At 40.8% G+C, this 21,294-nt stretch overlaps 1 protein-coding gene across 1 annotated transcript in view; it reads left to right on the plus strand.

Moving 5' to 3' along the window:
* The window catches only part of ZSWIM6 (zinc finger, SWIM-type containing 6), a 186,047-nt gene extending 168,586 nt beyond the window's left edge, over positions 1-17,461 (plus strand). The window contains 8 exon segments of the mRNA XM_010845564.1: positions 1,472-1,618; positions 2,690-2,950; positions 6,784-6,919; positions 10,433-10,590; positions 11,181-11,344; positions 13,019-13,100; positions 14,759-14,835; positions 14,837-17,461. Coding sequence (XP_010843866.1) covers positions 1,472-1,618; positions 2,690-2,950; positions 6,784-6,919; positions 10,433-10,590; positions 11,181-11,344; positions 13,019-13,100; positions 14,759-14,835; positions 14,837-15,622 — 1,811 coding nt within the window. The 3' untranslated portion in view covers positions 15,623-17,461.
* The last annotated feature ends 3,833 nt before the right edge of the window (positions 17,462-21,294 follow it).

Here is a 21,294-nt window from a genome sequence, read left to right on the forward strand (position 1 = left end):
CCTTGGACTGCAAGGAGATCCAACCAGTCCATTCTGAAGGAGATCAGCCCTGGGATTTCTTTGGAAGGAATGATGCTAAAGCTGAAACTCCAGTACTTTGGCCACCTCATGCGAAGAGCTGACTCATTGGAAAAGACTCTGATGCTGGGAGGGATTGGGGGCAGGAGGAGAAGGGGACGACAGAGGATGAGATGGCTGGATGGCATCACTGACTCGATGGATGTGAGTCTGGGTGAACTCCGGGAGTTGGTGATGGACAGGGAGGCCTGGCGTGCTGCGATTCATGGGGTCGCAAGGAGTCGGACACGACTGAGCGCCTGATCTGATCTGATCTGATGCACATACATATATGTATGCATGTGTGTGTGTATATATATGTATATATAGAGAGAGAGACAGACGTGTTGCTAAGAGTAATACTCATGTTTCTGTTTTTATCCTGGTTGTGTATATTAAAAATCATTGACAGAAATTGCAGGGAAAGAGCCTTCCAAGGAATGTAGCGCTCAGTTTCCATAGATTGTAGTACATTGTGCCAGGCCATGCTTTATTTCTATGTACTAAGAGTTGGTAGTCCAAAACAGAAGACTTCTAAAGGAACATTGAACTTGGTGGAATAGCTCTTTAGCTATTTACAAGCCAATATTTTTCTTGTTTATTTTATATTATTTGTAGTTTTTATTGTACTTTCCTTCAAGAAGGAACTACTACTATTTATTATTTTAGTAAACACTTACATGTAAAGTACTGCATTGTTTACAATAATGGAGTATATCCTAAAGTATTTGCAGTTTTTTCTCAGCACTCTAACTTGAGAATTTTAAAGTTCTAACGTTCCGTGAAGACAATGAAAAGGGATACATTCCATCCAAATTATGTTATCTTCTGTTGTAGTTCCCCTTTGTGGAAAAGTTTCTCTCTTAAATGGTTTACATATCCATGATAAGGAAGACTCTTGTAAGGTGATAGGGGAGTTCAGGTCTGACCCAGAGTGTAGCTGCTCTTTAGACTCTATTTTAGGTGACTCAGTGAGAAGAATATGTTCTTAATAAAGTTGTAGTTAGTTAGCCAATGATAATTCCAGGGAGAATTCTTAGTTCTCTTTAAAGCCACTCCTCGGAGGTAAGCAGAGTTGTCCTTAGCTTCTCAGGTGAAAAGTTGGAATTCATTTTTCCTCATACATTATAATTTAATAGTGTAAACAATAATGTCAACCTAGTACTCTGGACACATGAATTAAATAGATGTTTGAGAGTTTTCTTGGGCAGTTAACACCATTTACATTGATTCACAGATGACCTTTTAGAACTTAAAATAGTTCACAAGTTCGGGTTTTACGAAACCTTGTTTTTTAATTAAAGAGGAATTTTGAATTGAATGTAGTATTAATTTGTGAGGATGCTGCTATTAAATGGTAAAGCCTTTCTTTCCTCTACTTCTCTTCATATCTCAATTCTCTTTTCTTACACAGAGCTACCCCATAAAAGCATAACCTCAATAACCAATCTGGAGGGCTGGGTTGGACACCCCCTGGATCCCGTGGGCACACTTTTCAGCAGCCTTATGGAAGCCTGCCGCACTGACGACGAAGGCTTCCCTGTGTTCTCAGATTTTACAGGTAAAAGTAAAACATAAAAATAAAATAATAAAAACGTTGACGTTTGTCTCGTGTGCTCCCCGCCTAAACCCTGAATGGCGTTCGTCACTGGTCATGGTTCTTCGCTGTTCCTTCTATGAGTCCATTCCATATAGTTAACAGGACTAGCGGTTAGCAGGAAATGGTACTCCCACTTTTTAGGCAGGCTTCTCAAACTGGGGAAAGTCTTGGCGTTGACAGTTGGCAGCATGTATCAAGAACCTAAAAATACTCATTCCCTTCTATCAGTGATTGTGTATCTAAGAATTTATCTGTGTTTCTTACTATTTTCCAGCATAAAGATATAAAATAAGGATATATATCATATGGCAGGGAAGAAGGTTTGTACCTTTGCGGCTCCCATAACTGGATTAGCTTGGAGAGTTAATTATCTAGCCTGTGGTGGTTGCCCTCATGGATTTTGGTGACCCAAACTCTTATCAGGAGGGTGAGGGTATGACTCTGAATCCACTTTCCTTGGGAGTTTGACAGTTGAAGTTTGTTAAGAATTTGAAAATAGAAGCACCTTAACAGTGATAAGACGATGTTCAGAGAATCATTCTCTTTTGACAACTGATGACTCTGATAACAAAAAGGACCATGAAATTGAGTTACATATATGTTGTGTTCTCTACTGTTTTTATTATAAATTACAACACTGGTAAAAGTATGAAAAATTTTCAATTCTAGACTTTAAAAAATTGGTAACTATTACAGTCATCATGTAATTTTACTCTTGGTTAATTAAAATTTTGTTTACTGTTAAGTATTCTTAGTATCTCTTCTTAGATTTATGGTTTTCTTTGGTGATTCCTTTTTAATGAGAGAAAAATATTTGTTCTATGCTTTCCTCCAGAACATACACATTTAGTCAATTGATGGTCATTTTTTTTAAAGATATTGGAAAACTATATACTTTAACATGGTTTTCCAGCTTTCTTGGAGCTAAGTCAATAATTCGTTTAATAAGAGTTCCGGGTAAAATATTAATAGATTGTGCCTGTCAGAACATCTGCAAAAGTAGTTTCTGAACTCTGATTTCTTCTGTGACAGAGAATATGGGACAGTGCAAGTCTCTGGAATACCAGCATCTACCTGCACACAAATTCCTAGAAGAAGGGGAATCCTACCTAACGCTGGCCGTGGAAGTAGCCCTAATAGGGCTGGGACAGCAGCGGGTCATGCCTGATGGCCTGTACACCCAGGAGAAGGTTTGCCGCAACGAGGAACAGCTCATCTCCAAGCTTCAGGAGATTGAATTGGACGACACACTGGTGAAAATTTTTCGCAAGCAAGCAGTCTTCCTGTTAGAAGGTAACTGATAACTTCTCCACTTGTTTAGCCCATTTTATTTAGGCATTCCGCTTTCTTATGTTGGGAATACTGTTTGAGTACATTTAATACAGTAGTTATCCTGATTGGTATGGTCGCTGAGTGTCACAGGCATGTTCATTTTCCAAAAAGTAGTATCACTTAATAAAAAAGTACAGATGTTTAGATGTTTACTATTTATTAGGTGGTCATGTAAGCAATGAGGCTGCTAAAAATGAGCCCTATTTGAATGTCACAAGCTTTAAAAAGGACTGTTTATTTTTAAACTGTTGTTCTTGAGATAAATGTAAATTTTATATTTAGTGAATCATTGCTGGTAGCCATATTCCTTTATGACTGGTAGCCATATTCCTTGGATCTATTAAGTAATAAAATGGAAATTGGTTGGCATTCCTCCAAATTATTGGCTGTTACATGACTTCTGGATTTTGAACCTGTCATTTGCACATCCTGATAAAGGACCAACAACTGTAGAAGTGAATTTTCACTGTGCTAATTATTTCAGAAAATCCATTAGGTGTAGATTCATCAAGGTAAAAGTTTCATAGAATAAGGCAAAGCAAGTTTTTTTCTTTCTTTCTTGTAAGGTCAAGAGAAAAGTGAAAATGTTAGTTGCTCAATCATGTCCAACTTCCTGTGACCCCATGGACTGTAGCCCGCCAGGCTCCTCTGTTCATGGAATTCTCCAGGCAAGAATACTGGACTGGGTAGCCATTCCTTTCTCCTGGGATCTTCCTGACTGGGGATTGAACCCCAGTCTCCTGCATTGCAAGCAGATTTTTTACCATCTGAGCCAAACAGACAAATCCCCAAATTTTGACTGATATTTTTTTACATGTTTTTTCCTTGTCAACAATAAGTGTACTTAATGTGGTAGCCTACTCTTTTACTGGAGAAGGAAATGGCAACCCACTCCAGTATTCTTGCCTGGAGAATCCCATGGACAGAGCAGCCTGGTGGGCTACAATCCATGGGGTCACACAGAGTCAGACAAGACTGAGGCAACTTAGCATTAGCAGTCTTTTACACAGATTTGGGAGATGTCAGAACTTTTTAATTGCTTCCATCTCTCAAGTACATGTGTGTTATTTTTGTGGGATTCTCTGTGATTGATAAGCTCATAGAATATGGTTTCTTTGTCTTGTATTTGGAATGACTATACTTAGGGAAGGGATTTAGAGAAAATAGCATTTCAAAACCTCTCTTATATGTCCAAAGCTAAAGATCTAGTTGAAAAAAATTTTTTTCATTAAATGCACTTTACATTTATATATTTTAGAAGTACAGTTATTTTTATACTGGCTCTTAATAACTCTTGGTAAACTGCCTTTTGAGTTTTATTATTCTGAAGGAATAGAAGAGGATACGTGCTTTTCAAAGTTGATAGTGTCTGATACCTGTTCATCACTTACTTATCTTATGTCTTCATGTTCATTACTTACGAATATTTTTAAACTTTGTTTTACTCTTTGATTAGACCATACTTTCTTGTTAAACATTTTAATTAGAACTATGCCCGATAAGGAGTGCTGATGACTTATCCCAGCCTCCGCTCCTTTCCCAGCCTTGCTCAGCCCACAAAGAGTGGGTGGTGCAGGACAGGAAGAAGTCCAAGGGAAGCCAAGGGACCATTTCTATAAACTCCAAAAGATAAATGCTCCATGATAGAATCAACTGCACTGGGCACCAAGTTCTTCATGCATTTATACTCTGTGAATTTCAGGGGCAAATTAGTTAGCTGACCTAAGTATCTGAAAAAGAGGAAGCAGTAACCCTGTATTGTTGCTGAGTGTTAGTCACTTCTGGACATACTGTGGGCATATTGGATCATACTAGACATACTGTGGACATACTGGAAAAACACTTCTGGGGAACTTAGATTCCAAATTTAATTTTTTCACTTTTTTCAGTACACTGGAGCTCTGGGACACTGATTATTCATTGACAAATAATTCTATGATACCTGACTGAATGTTTTGCTTGTTGGGAAGTGCTATTATATTGATTATGCATCCTGGCTTTCCTTGCGTAGTACAGAAAGGGAACTTGATGGTTTAAGGGAAATGCTGAAAGGAAATGGAGGAGAGATACAGAAGAAAAATAGATGTTTGCTATAATTAGTCCTTAATAAAGTAGAGTTAATGTCTTACTCTGCTCAAGCTGCCATAAAAAAAATACTACAGGTTAGATGCTTAAACAACAGAAGTTTATTTCTCACAGTTCTGGAGGCCGAGAAGTCCAAGGCCAAGGCGCTTGCTAGTTCACTTTCTGGTGAGGGCCCTCCTGCTGCCTCGCACAGGGCTGCCTTCTCTGAGTTCTCACAAGGCAGAGACAGCATTCACTCTTGTCTCTTCTTAAGGGACGCTACTTCTGTTGGACCAGGTCAGGGCCCCTGTGACCTCACTTAGCCTTAATTACTTCCATAAAGGCCCTGTCTTCAACTACATTCACGTTGGGAGATAGGGCTTTAACATAGGAATTTGAGAGGAGGGCAAGCATTCAGTCTATCATAGTAACAAATAATTTGGCCTCATATGAACTAAGGGTAAAAACTGTAATGCTATATCAACTTTTTACTAATACCAGATCACTAAAACATTTTAAAATATCTTCAGTTTGTCTTGGAAAAAAAGTAGTCTACATGACTTTTAAAGTACTTAAATAAGGAACAGTTCAAAACTGCTAACCAAAGAATGAAACAATGACATTTAAAAACAACTTCTGTTAGTTTAAAATGATCTAAAATATATCATGTTCTTACCAGAGTGCCCAGTTCAATAACTCCTTTCACCGTTTCCTCTAAACTGCATTTCTTGCATTCTAAACCCTTCACCAGACTTAGTTTTCTCATGGAAATCAAGTGTATTATGTCCTTTGAGCAGTAATGTGATGGTTCATAATTCTAGAGTCATGAAACCAATGTTACCCAAAGGTGAGATGGAAACTAATTTACAAAACACTTTACAGTAACTAGACCTCAAAGTACCTAAGCGGAAAGTAGTTGAACTAACCACTGTGGTTTCCTTTCAAAATTTGTTTTAAAAGTTGGTATTGCCCTTCGTAAGGTAGCATTTAGAGAAGACAAAGGGGGAGTCAGCTCTGCCACGATGCCTATCATAACTTCTGAGAAATGAATTTTGATAGCTTCAATATAAATTTGCTTTTGAAATTGATCTTTTGAAGCCCAAATGGTGGCAGACTCAGTTACTTTTTTTCTTTTGCTTATGGTGAGTATTATTCTATTTTTTATTATTAATCACTTTCTGAGAATTAACATCTCTTTCTCCTTATTAAAAGCAGCAATACTTAAAAGTCTTTGTATTGGAATTTGTGGTTCAGAATCTCCATCCCTCCCCCTGAAGCAGAGCACTCTTTTCTGGAAGCCTGGCTTATGTGTGCCCCTCCAGCTGAGTCTGGGGCAGGTTCCAAAGTGAAGCTGAGAGTCATCTGTGTATTTGAAAATCTGGGCACATAGATATCACACATTGAGAGAGGGCCTGTCCTGAGTTGAGTGAGGTTTCCTGCTTCCTTGTTTCCTGAAGCAGTTGTAGTGTGAACAAGCTCCGCCCCCTAGTTGTGTGATTCACTTTCAGCTGTGCTGCAGGGAGTTGTTCCTGAAGTGAATTTGATGTTGTCTACTCTACCCTGTCGCATCATTTCTGACTTAAGAATTGTATTCATTTCAATCATGTCACTTAGATTACATTCTTCACTAGATTAACGATGTTTATAACTTTACATAAGAAATTTATACTTTACAAGAAGTCTTAGTTCCTTGTTTAAGAATGTAAAATGTATATGCTCTCTTCCTACAGCCGGCCCATATAGTGGTTTAGGCGAAATAATCCATCGGGAGAGTGTTCCAATGCACACATTTGCCAAGTATCTCTTCACCTCTCTCCTACCTCACGATGCTGAACTGGCATACAAAATTGCACTGAGAGCAATGCGGTACGTATTCCGCCCCGTGCGCAGTGGCGATCCAAATCCCCACCGGGGAAACGTAACTGACTTCTCGCTCATCCGTGTTTCTTGTAGGCAGCAGGAATCTGAAGAAGCTATCGTGCTTCTGCAGTTGTGGTGGTGGTAGTTTGTTGCCTCGTTTGGCTTTTGTTTTATTTAAAGTAAGGGGAAGAGGGTATTCTTGTCGGCTGTCACACTCACGTTCATGGTGGCTTTATCCTACTCTGTCTTGAAGCTAGAATTTGAGACTAGAGAACAGTTTCAGGTTGGGTTTAGTCACAGGGCAGCAACAGTTGAAACCTTCCTAAATAACTCATTATTTTGAAAAAATTAGATTTTGAAACAGTGGTAAATAATACATACACTTGGCTGAATATAATTGAGGGAGCCCTTCACACCTGCTGCAGTTACGCATCCCCGTCAGTAGTGCAGGAGAGCCGTCCTGGCGAGGAAGCACGTTTGCTCTCAACTGGAGAGTGAGAGAAGGTGGGATTCTGTCCGGCGTGGACGGCATCGTGGTCCAGGGGTCGCCCAGGATTTTCCTGCCTCCGCTCTGCTCCTGCCACCCTCAGTCCCTCTTTCAGTAATAATAATTGGAACACGTTGTCTTCTGCCGCTGACTTTTCTGTTTTCTCCTCCTTTATAAAGTCAGTTCACAAAGGAATTATTTTCATCATGAATTTGTGGTAGCTGAATATTTTTTAATGCATTCAAGATTACATTTTTCAATCTTATATATAGCCTTTTAAACTTTAAGGACCTGAAAGAAATAATCTACTTTCTTAAAATGTGAGCTTTTTCCTTTTGTCTTTTTTTTTTTTTTTTTAATCAACACACTTGTTAAAGTGCAGATTAGACCCTGTTATTGCCATGTAAAGACACACCTCCAACTTGAGATGTTGGAAAATAGTTTGATTCCACAGTTAGCCAGTGTAGTGGATTCAAAAACAATGCCTTTCCTGTATGAGTATAACTCATAAATCACAGGAGGCCTCTTTTTTATGCAGCAATAGAGTGTGTATTCCGGAGAAGGCAATGGCAACCCACTCCAGTACTCTTGCCTGGACAATCCCATGGATGGAGGAGCCTGGTAGGCTGCAGTCCATGGGGTCGCTCAGAGGCAGACACGACTGAGCAACTTCACTTTCACTTTTCACTTTCATGCATTGGAGGAGGAAATGGCAACCCACTCCAGTGTTCTTGCCTGGAGAATCCCAGGGACGGGGGAGCCTGGTGGGCTGCCGTCTATGGGGTCACACAGAGTCGGACACGACTGAAGCGACTTAGTAGCAGCAGCAGAGTGTGTATTCATGTATGTGTTTATATGTACCTGTGTGTCATTGTGTATGGAGGCTGACATCTTTTAATTTGACATGCTTTCCTTGGCAACATGAAATCTCATTAACATATCAGGAAAACTTTAAAAGTTCTCTCGTCTATTTTTTAAATATCAAAAAAAAAAAAATAACTAACATGAGCAAAAGTCCCCCACCAAATTACTTTACACCACTTGGTTTGTATTTTAGAGAACAATTTTATAAGTACGTTCCTATTCCCATTTTTGGAAGCTGAAATGGAAGTTGTCAGATGAAGACAGGCGCTCTGCTCTGTACTAAGATTTGTGCTTCTGTGCAAAGGGAAGGATGCTAATGCTGTGATGCCACCAGATGCTATTGCCTCAAATCCTGTTAAGTTTAAGGGTAAAATAGCTTAAGGTTTCTCTGTGTATCTGGCTTATGTGAAGGTATCTATCAGGAGGGGAAAGGCTTACTTTTCTAACATTCAGAAACTCATCTATGTCTGCCCTTGGTGGCTGCCAAGGCAGAATGTTCATGGGGAATTTCAGCAGGGCACAGGGGAATTGTTACCACCTCTTTTCCACCTGCCACATGCCCTCAGCCAAAGGGCTGCTATGGGAGGGAGGTGGTGTGAACTATTAGAGCATCTCTAGTATGCTAGCCGGAGAAGGCAGTGGCACCCCACTCCAGTACTCTTGCCTGGAAAATCCCGTGGATGGAGGAGCCTGGTAGGCTGCAGTCCATGGGGTCGCTAAGAGTCAGACACGACTGAGCGACTTCACTTTCACTTTTCACTTGCATGCATTGGAGAAGGAAATGGCAACCCACTCCAGTGTTCTCGCCTGGAGAATCCCAGGGACAGGGGAGCCTGGTGGGCTGCCGTCTATGGGGTCGCACAGAGTCGGACACGACTGAAGTGACTTAGCAGCAGTATGCTAGGAGTGAATGTTCTTCTCGATGGATTCTGATACTGTTTCCAGCCTCTGGGAACAGCCAGGGGAACAGGAAGGAAAAGAGACCTGTGGCTTACTTGCTTCTTAGTCTTTCTAGAAAGAGAGGGGAAGTCCTGAAGAAAGGTGCTTTCACAATCATTTAACCATCTTTCCAGGAATGTTGACTAGTTTCCTCTGCAGCAACTCTGGAAAGATCTGTCTGTGAATATAAGGATATTCTGAATTTTTAAAAAGCTAACTAGCAACCTCACCAAAATTCTTACTACTAAATTGCCACCGTCTAATGCTAACATCTCTGTGTCCCTACATAAAAGGAAAAGGGAGGGAGGCATTTGACCTGTCAGAGCAGTAACTGCTGTTGGGCGAGGCCCTAAGCCCAGCATCGCAGCCTGAGCCCACCGACCTCTCCTGGCCCCCAGCTCTTACTCCACAGTCCCTGAACTGGTGTACTTGAGTGAAGGTCAGTATTTTTGATGGTTGTAAAAAAAAAACTATTGCAGTTACAGCTACTTTGCTAATCTCGTTGGTGCTTGTATTTGGAAGAGACCACTGAGCATGTGCTGTGTTTCAGTGGTTGTTCTTTATAAGTCAGCATTCTTAAAGACAGACTGATTAAAATAAGAAGTGGTGCTGAGTTTGTGTAAGACTGTCAAGGGACAAATACTCAGATCATTTGCACTCATCATCTGTATGTAATGTGATTGATAGAACATTTTTAAACTACAAATTTCTGAAGTATAAGGAACTAATTCTGCAGAAAGTGTGAATATATGGAAAGGAAGTCATTTTTCTTTTGCTTTCCCTCCCATTTTAGTAAGTTAAGCTTATTCGTCTCAACTATACAGTGATCCCTAACTCTTTATCATCTCAGTCTTAAATATCCACTTCACTATCAATTTCTTTCGATTTTTATTTTTTAGTGAATTATAAGGTTCAGAAATTTTACAGTAGGTAAACACTAAGACTTGTGTTTCAAAGCTCTCTATTGTAACATATCTTCATTTCCTTGAATATTGCCATTTTCTGAATGATGCTAAAGAAAGGAAACTCTTAGGTTTAGGTAGTGAGCCATTAATGAGGTAACTTTAGCATCCGGACAGCAGAGCATAGCTGTACCAGCTCTCCCCTCACCAAGGTCCTGAGCAGTCTCTCCCATCGTGTCCCCTCTCCTCTGGCTTCTGCCAGTCCCTGTGGCCCAGGTGATGGACAGGTGATCACTGAGCGCTGCCTGCCTTGTCTTATCATTACAGGTTGCTAGTATTGGAATCTACTGCTCCAACGGGAGACCTCACCCGCCCACACCACATTGCATCAGTTGTTCCCAACCGATACCCTCGCTGGTTCACTCTAAGCCACATAGAATCCCAGCAGTGTGAGCTGGCGTCCACCATGCTAACTGCAGCCAAAGGTACTGGGTCGTCCTGAGGTCTTGTGATTATTTCGTGAATTTGACTCTTTAAGGGTCATGTTTTCCATCATGTTCTCAGTGGTGGAGCTTATGTTGTAAAGGATTCTTTTCTTTAGATGTTAGCTTAGGAAGCAAAACAGGTGCTACTCACTTGAGGCAACATTTTCCTCATTTAACTGCATCGTTAAACTGGCTCCTGGCAGAGTTCGGGTTTAGTCACCATGCCATGTAAATGGTGGGTGAGCTCCAGAAGCAGATTAAAAAGTTGGGTTCCATTTTTTTTCTCCCTGAAATACTCACCAGAAATACATCAGTAGGAACCTGAGAGAACTATTTGCTATCTCTTATTGGTTCTGGTTCACATGCTTTTAGTCACTGAGGGTGTGTCTCAGTGTTACCTTTTTTTGAAGCTGGGATGCACAGATATTGCAATAACCTTGAGACACTTAGTTGGGCCATCTGTGAACATTACATGTAAATTAACTTGTGCTTTGTGTTTTGTTCCTTTTTAAACTCCCTTTGGGTGTGTGTGTATGGTTTTTTTGTTTGTTTTGCTCTGCCTTGATTTTGTTTCCCCCTGTTCATTGCAGGTGATGTTCGGAGGCTGGAAACAGTATTAGAATCCATCCAGAAAAACATTCACTCCTCATCCCACATCTTCAAGCTTGCCCAGGATGCATTTAAAATAGCAACTCTCATGGACAGTTTGCCAGACATCACTCTCTTGAAAGTGTCTCTGGAGCTGGGCCTGCAGGTACGTGACTGTGGTTTTTACCGGGGTGCCAAGGGCTGCTAATAAAAGCATCATCCTCAGACTGTGTCTGCTGCTTTGCGTGTTTCAGTGCAGGCCCATGACTCTCTGGTGCACAGGTCTGCTAGACCTCAGGAGAGCCCTGCGCTTCACAGACGCAGTCGTTCCCAGCTGCGCCGCTCTGCAGCTGCACGTGTAGGACTGTGCCGCTCAGAAGCCCTGTTGGTGTCTTTCGACAAAAAAATCATCTTCTGTATTAGAGCCTTAACCTCACCGTTTCTCCTTTAATGAGTGAAGAAGAGTTATTCCTGTGCATGACTTAAGCTCTCATGTGTAATAAAGATTCAGTTGTTAGGGTTCTATTTTTAGAGGAAGTATAGATATTTATTGATGTTTTTTCATTTTCATAACAGATGGACAGTTCTGTCTCCTTTTATAACCCTGAGAAAATTAGGTAAAGGTAGAGGGACTGGGTCTGGTTTCAGCTTCAGCACGCATGCTTAGACATATTATCAAGGACACTACAAGTTAGTTATTTAAGTAGATGTGGCTTCCTTAGAGTATCTGAAAAGATTACTGTATAAATCAGGAACTCAAAAGTTTATGTTTCTACTTTTCTCAGGGAATCCCTATTAACATTTGTGTTTTTCCCTCCATGAAAAGCAGTAAAAGAAATTGCCACCTTCTAATTTTCTAAAGTATGGGGATTAGAATGCCCCAGTTAGATGATTCATACAGTTTTCTAGTTATAGCTTCTCCTTACAGTGATTAATAAGGTTAAAGAATTAGATGACAGGAAAATGCCCTTGCCATATATATAGTACTCTACAAGTAGAGGGCATGGGAAATTATACTTAAAGCTATATGATGACATTTTAGAAGTTTCTTTTTAAAAATAACTTCATATCGTTTGGCTTACTTTTGTTATCATTTGCCTCAGAGATACGATGCAGAAAGAGCCATTAACATGAGTTTTCTGGTTATTTGGAATTCTGGCAGATTATTTTGGTAAATGGTAAATAGGAGCTTGCTCCCTGCCTCATTCTTCCTGGGACCCAGGAAGGAATCCCATAGACCTTTCCAAGAGAGTATTATGTTCCTAGAGGTTCTGAATCTTAAAAAATGAGGGAAGCAGGAAGATATGGTTGATTTTATCTAGGAATCCATTAGAAAGTAAACAACAAAATTAGATTGCTAATGGTGCCAAAGGATTCCCTTCTGTAGACTTGTGCTTGTCTTCTTAATCACCAGGAAGGGACAACAAGAGGCTGAAGAAATAACTAAAACAATTATTTTTTTTTAAACGGAGGGTTCCCAGTCAGAATTGATTCAAGAGGTGGCTCAGAGATTTAAAAGCATGGAATGTTAAATGGGGAGGAGAAGAGCACGTCGGCCATGTTTAATGTGCCAGTCCAGCCTTTGAGTTTTGCAGAGGAGAAAAGTGGTGGATTGAGTGGCTTGCCCAGGATGCTACATCTAGCCAGTCGGTGCACCAGGAGGAGAACACAGACCTCCTGCCTCCCAGGCTGGGACGAGACCAGCGAGGGAAGCCGTAGACAAACCCAAGTTCATTTGCAGAGTTTTGCTCCAAATAAGGTTCTACCTTGGGGTGCACTGTTCTCTTTTTCACTGACTTGGTATAACCTTCCAAAGCATTCTGTTTTCCTGTCTTTACAGGTTATGCGAATGACACTGTCAACCTTAAACTGGCGGCGACGGGAGATGGTGAGGTGGCTGGTGACGTGCGCTACTGAAGTGGGTAGGTAGAGTCAGGACAGGGGGCTTCCCCAGGTGCCTTGTGTTCAGGTTCAGCTTGTCACTTCCAGATACACACAAGAACATTTTCACTCTGTTACTTTGACGTCTCCAAGGCTCCTGCCCCTTCCAGCAACCTACGGGAGCTCCCTTCCCCCAACCCTCACCTTCCACCTCCAGTTCTCCCCACTTGCATTGTTCCTGTCACATTCGTGGGGCTCCGGTGTCTTATCTAAAACGGAATAGGCTAGGGAGTAAACCCTTTTTATTCAGTTGTTCTGTCACACTTAAGGTGCCTTTAGTAGCTTCTTGTGATAATCAAATTTACAGTTTTCATATTCCAGAAATGGAATGAATATGAAACTTTGGTAGGAGGGAAACCATCTGAAAATACCTTCAGACTGTGGGTTAGGGGTTCATAGCACTTTAATGAAAATAATATACAGTTATCTAGTTGCTCTGAGTTTTTCCTTCATTATCTGAGGGCATTTCTCAAGGTACCCAGCAGAGAAGTGACCACTGGGTGCGGTTTAGGTGAGCTTTCAGATGGACGAGAATTTTTAGTAGCCACAAGAAGACCTGGGCTGCACATACAGGTGCCGTCTGTGAAACCCTTCAGCCAGCTAGCGCCCCTCTGCAGCAGTGAGGCAGAACCAAAAGCCCAGACACGCCTGGTGAGAATGCCAACACAAACCGAGTAGGGCTGTTTAAAATAAACGGTGCTTCAACAGCCACCATTTCTTTCCGTTTGCATCAGAAAAGAATACACACCTCTTGCTGAGAATACCAGCCACCTCAGTGTGTATCTAAAGACTGACACAGCAGATACCGTAAAAGCATTTTCCTTGTTGTTTTTCTTTTGTTAATCTACAATGGTATGTTATCTTGGAAAGCAGGAAATTGGTCTCAATATAAAAGTTATATTATCGACGTGATGCGTTAGTACATCGATACAAAGATAATACCAGTTCAAAAACTGCCACACCACTACCCTACCCTGCACCAAGACAGAGGCCTCATTTCTCTTCGATTTAGTGCCTGCTTTTTAATGGCTCATGTTTAGGATTTTCCTGCAGCTGAGGCACATTGATCTGTGTACTTAGAATGACAGTCAAACCTTGTCATCCATTTCAAACATTCAAGTCATCTGTATGTCTGCTTCTGTTGACTTTTTTCTCTCTGATTACAGGTCACATTTCCTTGCTTCTTTGTGTGTTTAATCATTTTGTATTGTGTGCACTTTAAACTTGGGCACATACACACACACATCACATAAAGACTCCCTACTCTGGTGAGGGTTGTACTTTTTCTGACTCCCATTCTGTAGTCGGTAACTGACAGGAGGCCCCAGTGAACTGGAACTCATTAGCAAGAAGCCGTTGTCTGAAACGGCAGGCAGGCAGCAGCACAGCGCAAATACCAGCTACCGAGAGGATTCGCTCTTTATTACAGGAAGTTCATGTTCCTTAGGCATTTCACTGAATAACAGTCTATCATAACCTTATTGTAAAAGGTTGCTCCCAGGCACATTACCTTGCAGGATTTTCTGGCCGGGCTCATGTTCTGTGCTAGTTAACAGTGTAAGCATTGATTAAAGAGTGGAAGTAAGGCAAGACCCCTGGGCAGCCAGTCAGTAATGCGGCTTCTCTGTGTTCTTGGCAGGTGTTTATGCCCTGGACAGCATCATGCAGAGCTGGTTTACACTCTTTACTCCCACCGAAGCCACAAGTATTGTTGCCCACCACTGTGATGTCCAACAGCACCATCGTCCGCCTCCACCTGGACTGCCACCAGCAGGAAAAGCTGGCCAGCAGCGCCCGGACACTCGCACTGCAGTGCGCCATGAAGGACCCTCAGAACTGTGCCCTCTCCGCGCTGACCCTGTGTGAAAAGGATCACATAGCTTTTGAGACGGCGTACCAAATCGTTCTTGACGCTGCTACAACTGGCATGAGCTACACCCAGCTCTTCACAATAGCACGGTACATGGAGCACCGCGGGTACCCCATGAGGGCCTACAAGCTGGCCACCCTGGCCATGACCCATCTCAACCTGAGCTACAATCAGGACACGCCCCCTGCCATTAACGACGTTTTGTGGGCCTGTGCGCTCAGCCACTCCCTTGGTAAAAACGAGCTTGCAGCTATAATACCTCTGGTGGTCAAGAGTGTCAAGTGTGCAACGGTACTGTCAGACATTTTGCGCAGGTGCACTCTGACCACTCCTGGCGTGGTGGGGCTTCACGGGAGGAGGAACTCTGGTAAGCTCATGTCGCTGGACAAAGCCCCCCTGAGGCAACTCTTGGATGCCACGATTGGGGCCTACATCAACACAACACACTCACGGCTCACACACATCAGTCCTCGGCACTATAGTGAGTTCATAGAGTTCCTCAGCAAGGCCCGAGAGACCTTCTTAATGGCGCATGATGGACACATTCAGTTTACACAGTTTATCGACAACCTGAAACAAATCTACAAAGGCAAAAAGAAACTGATGATGTTGGTTCGGGAGAGGTTTGGTTGATAGAACTTGTATGAATGAGGGTGGGGGTGGGGTTGGGAGGGATGGTTTGTTTTTACTTGAGCCTGCCTTTGTACCCTTTTTAACTTAAAGAACAGAGCCACACCGGTATTATATGTGTATAGTTATATTGCGTTTGCAGACTAAATTGTCATGTTGTGAAAGTTCGTGTGTTTTTAATTTTTTCCCTTTTTCTTTCTCTTTTATTTTTTTTTAACTCTTCCTTTTTTTTGTATGAGAGAGAGGTTGAAAAGGTTGGGTTTACACTGAGTATATGTTGTCAAGTGGCAAAGTCCACATAGCTCTCCTGTTTTCTGTATACGTTCACAGCCTCAAAAAAAATAATTGAAATGGCTTTAAAACCAAACAGAACACCTCCATCCTGTGATAAGTACCTCGAATGGATTCAGCTTTACTCCTTTGTAACTCATCTTTACATTTGCAGCATATTTAAACAAACCAACAAAACGAAATATTAATAGTTAAAAGGCTGACCCACGTGGCTTTGCAGTGCTGTTCGTCCAGAAGCATGGCACACGATGCTTGTGCATGTGGAAACTTAGCGACTGTCAACATACATTCTCAGGGATTTATCAAAAAAAAATTAAAAAAAGAATGAGAGCATTTATTGTACTGTATATATATTATAGTATATGTCTGAATATTGAAAATATAACATTAACTAATTTATAAAAAATATTCTATGTAATGCAAAATACTTGAAGCTGCAGTAGCTTGGTTTTAAACAAAAACAACAAAAAAAACTGAGAGAAAACCTATCAGAAGGACTAAAAGTGCGCCTTGCTTCAGGGTTGGCTCAGGCGGTGAGCTTCATGCTGGGCATCTGTGCAGAGCCACCTTTTGGATTGCATGGTTGGACTGAGATCTACTGGGAGAAATTATATATGTATATATATTTATACAACTTATGTATACATATATATATGTATACACACAGACACAAGACACACACCACCAACCACTACACCACACATGCTTGTAACAGGCACTAGAACGAAGAGGGACAAGATACACAGCCAGAGCAGCAAGCCTTAGCATTAAGAGTATACAGTATGCCGGAACTGGGCTTCGTGCCTCCTAGCCTAGGAAACTCAAAAGAAATACCCTTTTGACACAAAACGCAAAATGTTTTCCAAAACAATTGACATATGATACATTACGCCTTTGCAGTGAGCTAATAATAAGCTAACCTTTGTGCACAAATAACATTATATATATTATATATCTCTTCTGCATAGGTATTTTGACTTTGTGCAGGACAGAAAGTTGTGTAGGTATGACTGTTCTACTTTTCCGTTTTCTTTCTTTTTTTTTAAATATATTTTATTTTCTCTAGAATTACTCAAAACGAAAGCAGCCTTCTATCTTGCCTTGTCTTAATGCTTTAAAATAACCAAACTGGAGATCTAACTACCAAACTGTTCATTATATTATTAAATACCAACTTTGGTTACAGTATAGTGTCTTTACTTTAGCTGATGGTTCTGTAACCTTGTGCTTTTTAAAGCAATTTTTATGTTTTGGTGCAAAAGTTGTCCAGTGTCTCTTGTTCCCTTCATTAGAGAACATGCTAGAGGTATGTTTGTAGGTATTTTTGTTTAGAGGAACTATTTCATGCGCTCCATTTTATTTATTATAATAGGTAAAAAGAAAAAAAAAAGGTTGTACTTCATCACCCATGTAAACATGCTCATGAAGTTGAAAGTAATTAAGATTTGATACACTGATATCAATTTATTTATGTAACTAAATCACTGTTTTATAAACTTGTTAATGATCAACAATTTTTGTTTTGATTAAAATTAGTTTTTTGAAAGTTGATTCTGCCTCCTTTATGGTATATCTCTAATTACACTTGAATTTCGTGATTATGGACCTGGGTGTTACCACATCTCTCAAGTGTTTAATACCATATTTGCTCATTGAATAAATATTTGTATACTGTTTTCTAGGCCCTGGAGATACAATGGTGAATAAAGCTAGACACTGGAGCTTACTTTCTGCTTAGCGGAAAAGACAGACATAAATGAGATAATCACAGAGAGACAGACTAGTCAGTTTTCTTCAGTCTGTACACTCGGTATTTCTCCCTAATAAACTATTATTTAAGATGCTCAGTACTTAATATATTTAATAAATGCTAAGTTGTGAGAGGTTTTTTTGCATGTGTGGTTTAAAGGAAATTACAACATAAAGGTTACGTACTACATATACATTATAAACACCTGCCCCGCCCCATCTCCATCAAAAACCTATATGTAAAATGGTGAAAATGCATTTTGTGTGTGTGTATGTGGTAAAACTGCATCATAAAATGTACCTCCTTAACCATTTTTAAGTGTACAGTTCAGTAGTGTTGAGTGTATTTGTTTGAAACAGATCAGAACTTAGCCATCTTACACAACTAAACTCTATACCCACTGAACAACGGCTTTCCCACCCCCCAACTCCACTCAGTACTCATTGAACAGCTTTCCTCCGACTGGTAACTACCATTCTGCTTTCCACTTCTATGAATTTGATTGCCTTAGAGACATAAATGGCATTATTACAGTACTTGACCTCTTATGACTGGCTGTGTATTTCACTTAGTATGGTGTCCTCAAGGTTCATGCATATTGTCGTATATGAGAGGATTTTCTTCCTTTCAAAAGCTGTAGAGTATTCCACTGTATATATACCACGGTTTATTCATCTGTCTGTGGACATTTGTGTTGCTTCCACCTGTAGGCTGTTGTGAATAGTGTTGCTGTGAACACAGATGTACAAATATGTCACTGATACTCTGCTTTCAATTCTTGTGGATATATACCCAGAAGTTATACTGACAGATATGCTTTTTAAAGCTACAATTAGTCAATTATTCAATCCCTTGATTTTAAGTTTCTCTTTGAGACTCTTTGACATCCAGTCTTAAATGTGAATAAGTCAATAGGTGGAAGTTAGATAAGCCCATGATGACATAAATCACATTAGTGCTAAGTAGGAATAAAAATATAAACTATAAAGTGGTATGAGGATTGGTTCTTTTTTGTAAGTTTATTCTTAGTTTTTTGAAAGTTGATTTTGCCTAAGGGTCAATGTAAATTCATGTGTCTATTAAAACACTGGGACATTGCATAATAAAGTGGACTAATTAAAGTCGAGAATGGCATCATAGGAAGAATAAAAGTGACTTGTAGTAAAGGTGACTTGGCCAACATTCTTGAACCGCCATGAGTTCAAGTCCTCGATGAGGACTGTGGTCCAGCAGACAAACTTGATGTCATATGTACGTGTTTTCCTACCTTCCAATGGGCCAGTGCTGGAAAAAAAATCTTAAAAAATTTTAGTATTGTTAAAACTTGAATAGCAGGAAGGAAGAATGGAAGAAGTGACAAGCTTAGACAATGTAAAGGTGGCAGAATGTGTTCCTAATTGAAGTCTGGGCTGTAGAATTCTGCATTTCACTGCTCTCAATTTCTGCTTTCATTTAAGAACAGAGGCTACAGTTTCAGGGGGAAATAAATGTTTCATGACTTTCAAATACTAAGTTGGATAAAAAATTATTATTGTCACAATATTTTTTCAATATAGTAGCAAAGGAGAACTAAGCTTTTTCCAAATTGCTGAAAAAAATTGGTAAATGGCAGCTGTTTCAGGACTTAATGAATGGTCAGTAACAAGATGGGACGATACAGGGAAAAAACTATCATGTAATCTGATACATCTTAGTGAAGGAAATAAGAGTGAGGTAAAATTTAAGATGAACTGTTAGACACCACTATGAGGATGGATTCAAGCTAGCGGGGGTAAGAGATTGAAATAGGAAATGTATTAGAAGGATTCTGAATGGTTCACTCAGAAAGCCTCTTTTGTGTTCCTACCATGTGATAGGCTTGGTTCCAGGTGCTAAGACAAGTCATGGACCAAAAAATGTCCATTCTTGTGGAGCATATATTCTAAGTTGAAGGAAGACGTACATAATGTGTTAGTGATATGTATTATAAGGAAAAGCAGAGGAAGGGGTCCTTTAGGTGGAGTGATCAGAGGAGATTCCAGTGTGGTGAAATATGCAGAGACGTACCTGAAGGAAGTGAGGGAGGGAGCTGACCATGCTAACATCTGGCAGACGTGTGTTTGAGGCAGAAGGAACAGCAAGTGCCAATCCGTGTCTGAGATCAGCAAAGAAAAGGGACCTTGGCTGAGGTAGAATGGGGTGGGGAGACTGTGAGGTAGGCAGAGAGAGGAGATAAGGCTAAAGACTAAGTTAGATTGAATAAGAATTTTTTTTTCATTTTTATTGGTATGAGGACTTACAGGTCGTCATGAAGATTTTTACTCTGTTTCAAGGATCCAAAGTAGAGGAATCTTATGACCTGACTTGTGAGATGAGACGCCATGTAGTTAGGAGGGCAAGAGGGAAGCAAGGAGACCAATCAGGATGCTTACTCGAGTAAATCCAGACAAGAAACAGTGGAGCCTGGGCCCTGTGTCATCAGTGGACATGGTGACAAGTGGTTAATGTCTCCACATCTGGCAGGGATCAGCCATCACTTGATATGGCGTGTGAGAAAGAGAGGCAGCAAAAATGACTTCAAATGTTTGAACTTGAGTAACTGGAAAGAAGTTGCCAGTAACAAATGGAGACTATGCCAAGGAACAAGTTTTTGAGAGGAGGACCAGGAGTATAGTTTTGAACACATTAAATTCAAGATGCTTCTCAGAACTCAAGACATCTAAGTGGAGCTTTCAAGTAGGAGTTAGTTCACTAGAAAGATTGGGGAGTAAATGAAGATAATTTGACCCCAAACAGAGAGTCCTAACAGTGCTCATCTCTCTGATTGTGACTGTGACTCAGGCCTTTGCCCAGCCTTTCTTATCTTCCTGGTCTCTAACTGATGGCTTTTCTTTAGCCCTCAGTCCTTTGAGTATGTCTTATTTTTGTTCTCTATATTGATTTCATGCTCTTAAAATACTTTAATCACAGCTAGGACACAGGCTTCTGGTTCTCACAACTCACAGCTCTCCATTAGAGGAGGACTGTCTTCTCTTAGTTCCAGTCTGGAAAATCCTGAGGAGGACCCCCTCAGGACACAGCCACTGACATAATGGGGAAGCTCAAAGGCACAGATGTGGCCAAGGAGGGGGTCCTGTTTACTGGGGTGTGGGATTCCACAGAAGGGACATTTATTTTCAACTCTGTAAGCATTAACTTTGGTGTTTTCTATGTTAGGAACTGGGCTTCCCTGGTGGCTCAGATAGTAAAGAATCTGCCTGCAATGAGGGAGACCTGGGTTCTATCCCTGGGTCAGGAAGATTCCCTGGAGGAAAGCATGGCAACGCACTCCAGTCCAGTATTCTGGTCTGGAGAATCCCGTGGACAGAGGAGCCTGGTGGGCTGCAGTTCATGGGGTCGCAGAGAGTCAGACATGACTGAGCGACTAAGCACATGTTAGGAACCACGATAGCCCATTGACGGGCAGCCGTATGAGTATGACTGCCTTATGAACATTTTGACTTTCTCCTGCCCTGTGCTGTCCTTCATAAGAATATGATGCTTCCAACATTTTAGAGAATCTTGAGTTGCTTAAAAGTAGATAAGGGATTTATGGTCCCTATTCCTCCCCTTTTTTCCCCCCCCTCAACTTTTTATTCTGAAATTCTCAAACATA

Source organism: Bison bison, unplaced genomic scaffold, assembly GCF_000754665.1.
Source record: "Bison bison bison isolate TAMUID 2011002044 unplaced genomic scaffold, Bison_UMD1.0 scf7180017864218, whole genome shotgun sequence".
NCBI classification, from domain to species: Eukaryota; Metazoa; Chordata; class Mammalia; order Artiodactyla; family Bovidae; genus Bison; species Bison bison.